The 8595-nt window shown below is 43.3% G+C and overlaps 1 protein-coding gene across 3 annotated transcripts in view; it reads left to right on the top strand.

Annotated features, from left to right (window-relative positions):
• Positions 1 to 8595, top strand: part of na (sodium leak channel non-selective protein na) — a 34260-nt gene that overhangs the window by 1775 nt on the left and 23890 nt on the right. The window contains exons 2-5 of one of the 3 annotated variants that reach the window (XM_034971414.2): positions 6543 to 6728; positions 7050 to 7273; positions 7712 to 7840; positions 8396 to 8541. In XM_034971414.2, the coding sequence (XP_034827305.1) occupies positions 6543 to 6728; positions 7050 to 7273; positions 7712 to 7840; positions 8396 to 8541 (685 nt within the window). Of the gene's footprint in view, positions 1 to 6297; positions 6729 to 6995; positions 7274 to 7711; positions 7841 to 8395; positions 8542 to 8595 lie in introns of all 3 variants that reach the window. The other 2 variants (XM_069501179.1, XM_069501183.1) reach the window with 2 other exon arrangements.

Raw genomic sequence — 8595 nt, 5'->3', positions numbered from 1 at the left:
ATCCAAGCTCACTCCAGAAGCCGAGTAGACCGCCCAGGTTGCCGAGGGCTTCATGGAATGAGGTCGGGGAACATGGCGTTCATGGCGGCCAAATGGCGTTCGCGTTGTTCTGCTACGCCCGTGCACTCTAGGACCACGTGCGTCGGTGTTTCGTCGACCTCCATGCAAGCCCTGCACAAAGGACTGTCGGTAACACCTATAACGAAAAGGTGTTTGTTTAGTGGGCTATGCCCTGTTATGAGTCCCACCACCTTCCTAAGTTTACCTCTGTCCAGGCGGAGTAGTTTGTTAGTTTGCCGTTTGTCTATGTTGGGGAAAGCCTCTTTGGCTTGCCTGCAGTCTGTTGTGTTTGCCCATAGTTGGGAATGCTCTTTTAGTGTTAGTTCATGCAACCAGGTTTTATACTCACTGAAGGGTATGGGAACAATAGGTTCTGGCCCGATCACCTTCAATGTCGTAGCCTTTCGTGCTAGTGCGTCGGCCGCCTCGTTTCCCTGGTCTCCATCATGTCCTTTGACCCACCTTAGGGTGATGTCGTTTGACATGGCGAGTGTTTCCAGAGTCTTGTGGCAGTCTTGTATGAGTTGTGAGGTCGTCGAGAATCTAGCCAAGGCTTTAAGAGCAGCTTGGCTATCTGAGTTAATGTTAATTTTAAAGTTTGTTACCTGTCGATTGGCCACGGCTATAGCCGCGGTCATAATGCCCACACACTCTGCTTGGAAGACAGAGTTGTCCTTACCGAGTGCGTGACTTATTCTCATGTTTAGTTCTTGGCAGTAAGCTCCAGCTCCTGTGCCCGTTTTCGTTTTGGATCCGTCGGTGTACACTTCTATTGTGTCTTGTGCTGGCTTCGGATCTAAGTTCTTCTCTGAGTTTATCTTGTAGTTTTTGTCTAGTATGTGTTGTTTTTCGGTTCTGTCGCATTTCCACTGCAAACGTGGTTCTTTGTTTATGTTTTGCCCTAGAATTTTAGTGTGCATTGTGTTTTGTTCTTTCCAATGCCCTGAGGTTTTCAGTCTCAGGGCTGCGAGTGTTGCTTCTTCTTTGATGTGTATGTGTAGGGGCGGAATGCCCAATATGACTTCTAACGCTGCTGTTGGTGTGGTACTCATGCAGCCGGTAATGGCGAGGCATGCTTGTCCTTGAAATTTCTGTAGTTCTTGCTGGGCGGTAGTAAGGAGAGTTCTTGGCCACCATACAAGTGCAGCATATGTTAGTGAACATCTTACTACCGATAGGTATAACCATTTCATTATCTTTGGTTTTAGTCCCCATTTTTTCCCTAGCATGCGTTTGCATTGGTTTAGTATTGCTAGTGATTTTTTGGTTTTATCTTCTGTATGCCTTTTCCAGCTGAGTTTGCTGTCCAGTGTCACACCGAGATATTTTACCTCTGCGGACAGTTCAAGGCTTGTGTTAAACAAAGTTGGTGGTTTGGTTAGTTCAATTTTCCTTTTGTTGGTAAACAGTATCATCTCTGTTTTCTTCGGATTTACTGTAAGTTCGTTTTCATTGCACCATCTTTCTATTAAGCGCAAAGCTCGTTGCATGACTTCGTATAATGTGTTTTCTAGCTTGCCACTGATTAGGATGGTGAGATCATCTGCATAACCAATGGTATAGAACCCACTTTTGTTTAGTTTGGTTATCAGGTCGTCAACTACAAGGTTCCATAGTATTGGTGACAGGACACCTCCTTGAGGACAGCCTCTCGCTACTATGCCTTTTGTGACTCCGTTGATGTCTAGTTGTATGATTCTCTGTTCTAGTAAAGCTCTTATCCAGCTGCGTATGGTTGTTGACGCCTTGTATCTTTCCAAAGCTTTGTCTATACTACCGAAAGTTGTTTTATCAAAGGCTCCTTCAATGTCTATGAACACGCCTAGTGTCGATAATTTGTTTTCGAGGTCATGTTCGATTTTGGTAACAACAGAATGAAGTGCGGTTTCTGTTGATTTGCCCGTGCTGTAAGCGTGTTGATGTGAGTGTAAAGGTAGATGTTTTAAGGTTCTGTCCCTGAGGGACCTGTCAACAAGTCTTTCGAGCGTTTTTAGTAGAAAAGATGTAAGGCTGATTGGTCTGAAGGACTTCGGCAATGTGTAGTCACTCCTTCCAGGTTTTGGTAGGAAGACCACTTTCACTTCTCTCCAGGCCATTGGTATGTATTTGTATGCTATGCAGGCCTTGTATATTATTTCCAGCCATGGTGTCAGTTGAAGTTTTCCCCATTGTAAAAGTGCTGGGAAAATGGTGTCGGTCCCTCCTGTTTTGAAAGGGTGGAAGGTGTCAATAGCCCAGCTGATTCTATCTCGCGTGACTATGTTGTTGGCAAAGTCCCAATCCTCTTCTATTGGATGGTGACCAAGGGTGCTTCCCCAGTCTGTTGAGTCTACTATTCTACAGCCAGGGAAGTGTGTTTCGATGAGCGTTTCGCTTATCTCTTTGTCGTCCTTGGTGTATGTTCCGTCCGCTTTCCTCAGTGAGCCGAGTGTGCGGGTGTTGTCATTTGCTAGAATCTTGCGTATGCGAGCAGCAGTATCGTTTGATTCTATGCTTGTGCAGAACTTATGCCAGGAAGCTTTTTCCTTTTCCCTGACGCGTTTATTGTATAGGTATTGGGCTTCCTTATAGTTGTCCCAATCTTGTTCTTGCTTGGTGTTTTTAGCTCTGTTGAAAAGATGTCTGAGTTTTTTCCTCATTCTTTCCAGATCAGGACCCCACCAGTTGTTTTTCGATGGTTGCTTTATGTTGTTTTTCTTTAGGGGACAAGCTTGTTCATAGCTTGTCTTAATATATTTCGTTAGTTTATTTACGTTTTCTTCGATGTTGGCGATATCATCGATGTCTTTTGGTTTATTTACGCCTATCTGATGTGTCAGCAGGCTTTTGTATTTTAATCTGTCGGTTTTTCTTGGGTTTCTCCTTGGTACGTGTGGAGTTATCATGAGATCTAGCTCGTAGCATATCCGCCTGTGGTCAGATAGTGAAGGCTCGTCACTGACTCGCCAGTTTTTTACCTGATCTGCGGCTCTTGTTGACGCTAAGGTTATATCAATTATGGTTTGGTACCTACTCGTCACGAAGGTCGGTTCGGTGCCTATGTTAATAATTGTTAGGTTAGTGGTTAGTATATAGTTCACAAATTGCTCACCACGTTTGTTGTTGACTTTGCATCCCCATAGGTTGTGATGCGCGTTGCTATCGACAGAGATAATTAAATCGATGTCGTTATCCTCACAGTGTATTACAAGTTCCACCAGTTCTTTTGTTGGTATTCCGTCCTCAATAGGCATGTATATTGATGCTAGGACCACCGGTCTTGGTGGTCGCCCTATGCCTTGTTGTATTCCGTTATTTATTTTAACTGCTGTCAGATCTCTGGAACAGTATTGTGTTAGTAATAACGCTGTAATACAGCGTGGAATGTAGATGCATGTTCTTGGTGGTTCATCACTGCTGTGTGAAAAGATCTTACCATGACAGCTTCCGAAACCACATATGGTTTTTCCCCTGACCCACGGCTCCTGGATCAGGGCGATGGTCTCGTCTTCAACCTCCAGCTGCCTTCGTAACGTGGCCGTGGCAAGGTGTTTGTGCTGGAGGTTGGTTTGAACGATCTTTATTTTTCCGTCGCCCTCTGTGCCGGGGTTTGTTCGGCAGGGGCAGTTTTTTCTGCAGCGTTTTGTGTCTCCCTTCTCTCCCGGGGTTGTGTAAGGTTAGTCCGGGGGTCCGCTAGCATTTCCTCGATTTTGTCGAGGACTGTGCTTACGGAGGGCTCAGGTGTTGTTGCGCGGAGCTGACTGGTTGGTTCATCCACATCCATGTCACCACCCACCTCAGGCTCCTCTCGGTTCTCAGGCTCTAAGTTATGTCCGGGCGGTACATCACTTAGTCCTTCGTCCGTGAAGAACCTGATGTAAATAGTGCCCGTGGAGTAGGCGACCTTCCTGCCGCGCTCCAGAATCGTCGGCAGCTCCTCGTTGGGAATTCCTAGTATGAGGAACACACCAGGAGGGCTGCTAGTTGTTCGCGAGTAGCTGAACAATACCCACTGTGACACCTTATACCACGGGTTTTGGTGAGATAAGACCTGATGAAGTTGCCCTATCTCCCCGTCGTAGTCTGGGACATATAGCCCCGACTTTACCCTGATTGGTATCTCGGTCTGTTGTATCACAGTGAGTCTTGTTCCGCTCTTGGGTGATGTTAAATTTGGCACCACGTTCTTGAGCCAGCTTAGCGCTTGGTTGTCGTGGCACCACATTTTCAGAACACCCTCGCTGAGGAAGGCTTTACCTTCAAACGCCGGGGCGTATCGGGTTTGGCCTGGTGCCAAGGGTTCGATGCAGGCCGCGAAAATCGCCTTCTGTATCAAACCCTGTATGGTGTTCGCCTCAGCTTGGGTTAAGTCAGTCCTAGGGGTAGTTGTCACAGCCACACTCAAGTGCGATTGGACGGCTTTCGCGTAGTGGTCCTTCGCATCTCGGTTTGGTCTGTGGTCCGTTCGTGCTCGTTTATATTCCCCCCTGGGTGAGATTGAGTCGTCAAGTCTATTTCTTTTATTGGGTTGACTTGTCGACGGTCCAGGGTTGTTCTGTTCGTCGTCATTTTGTTGTGTCGTTCCCCTGTTCCGCTTCCTTAAGCGGGGGCGAGCCCGCATTTTAGGTGGGTTGGGGGATTTTTGTATGTTGTCACTGTTCGGTTTGGTTGTTGTTGTTGTTGTTGTCGTTGGGGGTCGAGCGGTGTTGGAACCGTCGGGGCCCGTTGCGCCCCGCGTCCGGATTGGGTTCCCTTCGAGGTCAGTGCGACCGCCGTCGTTCCCCCTGTCCATGACCACGGTTTGCCCAGCCCTTCCGGTGGAGGTGCTCGACTCACCCGAGGCACGTGGGTTGCGGTCAGAGACCGATTCCTGCCCGCTCGCATGTCCGTCGGCGGAACAGCCGGGGATTGCGCGAGTGTCCACGAGAGGCCGTACTCCACTTAGTGAAGGCCGTCCTTCGTTTCCTCTCGCACTTCCCCCGGCCGAGTCGCCGGCATCCGCGGTTGGGCAGTCGGGTTCTTTACGCTTCCCGCCTTTCCGGTCTACGGTCGGTCTGTCCATCTGTGCGTCAGCCTGGGTGTCCGTTTGTGGTATTGTCCGTCTGTCTGTCCTTTTTCCCTTCTTTTTCTTTTTCTGTTTGGGAGCTACGAGCGTCCATGCGCTTGCGCTAGCAGGCGCAGGGATCGCTGCGGCTAGGGAGGACAGGTCCATGTTAGTAGCAGAGGTCGTTGATTTCATCGTCATACCGATAATGTGCGGGTCTTTGCCCCCTCCTGATACGATGGGGCAGCCTGGGCCCTGGGCGCCTTCCGTAGACGACGCCTGGGTGCCAGGGTGGGATTTGGGCGTTACACCGCTACCCACCAGGAGACCAATACTGTTGTTGTGATCCGCCATTTTTTGGGTTGATGTGTTAATTGTGTAGTGTTTGTGTGCGTCTCTGTGTATAAGTGATTGTGTAGTGTGCGGGATTTTAGGGTGGTTTGTAAGGAGTTATAAAAAGGAAGGTTATTTGGATTGGAGTGGGAAGGTAGGAACACGGGAAAAGGGTTTCTAGGCTCTGCTCAGGTGTTGGGAGTGGTACCTTAGCAGTTCCACTCTATAAACGATACTGAACCCAAAACTGTAATTTTTTTCATTTTTGTCTGTCTGTCTGTCTGTATCACGGCCGCGCATCACGCTGAAACTACTGAATGGATTCCAATGAAACTTGGTACGATTTGAGGTTATACTATGAGGAAGAATATAGGATACTTTTTATCCTGAAATTCAGCATGGTTCCCGTAGGAGAGGGGATGAAAGTTAAAATATATACTGAGTTGTAATTCATTAATGCATAGTCCGATTTCATTCATTCTTTTTTTGTTAGAAATATTTACGAAACAATTTTTAAAATATCCCCATATTTTAAAAATTGTTTCGTAAATATTTCAAGGTCATCGGTTTTTAACCGACTGTCAAAAAGGAGGTGGTTCTTTTTTCTACATCGATTTTTTCGAGGATTCTGGACCGATTTGCATTTTTTTTTTAAATCAACAAAAAAAGTTTTCTTAGTGGTCACATAAAAAATTCTGGATTCAACTCCTTAATCCTGATGCTGCAGGGTTACTGCCCGCCTGAGTTATCAAGATTCAGGAAGTGTTCATAGTGAATTCATATTGTAGGTACCAAGCAACGACTTTATTCTCAGACTTCAAGTCTCAACTCCTCAACCCTGATGATGTGGGGTACAGCACTCCTAAACTATAATGTTTCAGGAACTGCAGATGATGCAAAATTATTTTAGGTACCAAGCATAGGCTACATCATTGAACGTCGGATCCTAACTCCTCAATCCTGATGCTGCAAAGTACTGAAGTCCTAAATCGTGGGGATTTTACAATTTCTGATAGTGAATTGATATTTAAAAAAATGTGAATCGACTGTTAGGCGGAACGAAGTTCGCCGGGTCAGCTAGTAAGTAAATATATGAGTTTAATAATATAATGTTCTTAAATTACAGCAATGGGTTAGAAGAATTTTACGTTTTTGTGCTCTACTTAGTTTGCTATCAGTTTCACTAAACACACCAAAATCATTTGAGAAATATCCATACCTTCAAACAGTCACATTTGCAGTGGATTGCTGTGTAACGCTCTTATTTACAGCTGAAATGATTGCAAAAATGCATATAAGAGGAATTCTTAAGGTAAATTTAATATTTAAATAAACTATTTGTTTTCAAATTGCTGATTTGCATGTAACTATTTTTATTGTATTATTCCTAAAATATTGTCCATACATCCAACAGCTTGCATGCAGCCTCTGCTGGACAAACCTTTTTGAGAGGGTGCCACCAAGCAGAATTTTCCACCTTCCTTGTCTACCCTATTTCTGCCACTTTGTTATGCTACAAATTATTATAAAATATAATAAAATTTTAATAGTTGTAGAAGTAAATAATCATTGTTTTCAGTACTCAAAATATAGAAAAGTGCTTAATTATTATAAAATTGTAATTGCTTGTCAGGGAGATGTTGCATACTTGAAAGATCACTGGTGCCAATTTGACGCCTCCATGGTATTTTTTCTTTGGGTATCTGTTTTACTCCAAATGTTCGAGCTGACTGGAATTGTGCCCAGATACAGTTACTTAAGTATTTTAAGAGCACCTAGACCCCTTATCATGATTAGATTTTTGAGGGTATTTTTGAAATTCTCCATGCCAAAATCTCGTATAAATCAAATATTCAAGTAAGTACAATTAAGGTACAGAGATAAGTTTCATACATGCAATGTAAACAATGCAAAATTCCTATGTCAGTCTAATTGCCTATGCATGCAACACATGGTCTCACCAAATCATGGGCATTACCATTTTGGGTTGAAGCACTGCTGCTAAGGATTTGTAACTTAGCACACCTTTCTATCAGACTTATGTTATTTATTATTGTTACAAATTTGATCAATCTAATTCTATCAGACTCATAAATGTTTTTGATTATATTTGACAGTATTAAAATGTTTATATGATATTTAAGAATTTGAATCTTATCCACATATTTTCACTTAAAATCAAGAGCCCAGATATTGTATACATTGATTATGTTGCATGTGGCACCAATTAGTTTTTATATTTTTGAATTTTTTTCTCATAAGATAAAAGTGCTAATCAGCAATGTTGCTTTGCAGGAGATCAAGCCAGCAGATCTACAATGTGACATTATTTTTTCTCTTCTTTATGTCATTATACAGTTTGCTGGGTGTGCAATTCTTTGGAGAATTGACCCATCATTGTGTTAGAAACAACACAGATCCAAAGTTAGTGCGTTATTTATAACTACATGATGCTCATGACTTAATTCACAAGGATTTAGGTTTTATAAAATCCTATGAGAATGCTTTGATTTTCTGGTATTAAAAGTAGTCATGTCCATTTTGGCCTACAAGCTGTCTCTGTACTGAATGTATCAATCAACAAAATGTGAGATTGTTAAAAGCTAAGAGTAGACATACTCTTGCATTATATTAGTATGGATTAAAGTGTTGTTTTCATTGTTAGATTATAAATAAATAATAATATATTGCAATCCTTTTATAAGCAAATGGAAGGAAAAACTTGTTATTTTTATTACTTAATTAAATTTTTCTGTCTGTCACTGATTTTTGCAAATTGCAAGTATATAGGTATAGCACATAATTGAATAGGCTCCTGCGGGTAGATGAGCAGTGCGAGATGGGTGACAGTTGTCAGAAGTTGACGAATCACTGAGCTTCCGCGTCACATTATCACACCCCTCCTGCATCACTCCACTAGGGCAGGAACTTACTCAGTTATGCCTGTAGCTACTCTATTATATCTTCATTATTTTATAGTGAAATCACAATAAACTCATTGGCTATACCTGATACCTTTTGTTCACCTGAACCAAATTCAGGCTACCAATGTCCTGCAGGAATGAAATGTATGAAGCTAAACTTGTCAAAATATATAATGGGTTTCAATGGGTTTGAGGAATTTGGTAAGTCTCTTTTTCTTATCTCTCCTCTCCTTTTCTTATATATTTGAATTGTAT

This window comes from Maniola hyperantus, chromosome 1 (genome assembly GCF_902806685.2).
Source record: "Maniola hyperantus chromosome 1, iAphHyp1.2, whole genome shotgun sequence".
NCBI lineage: Eukaryota > Metazoa > Arthropoda > Insecta > Lepidoptera > Nymphalidae > Maniola > Maniola hyperantus.
Note: the sequence above shows the minus strand (reverse complement) of the source record. Positions and strands in the feature narration are given on the sequence as shown.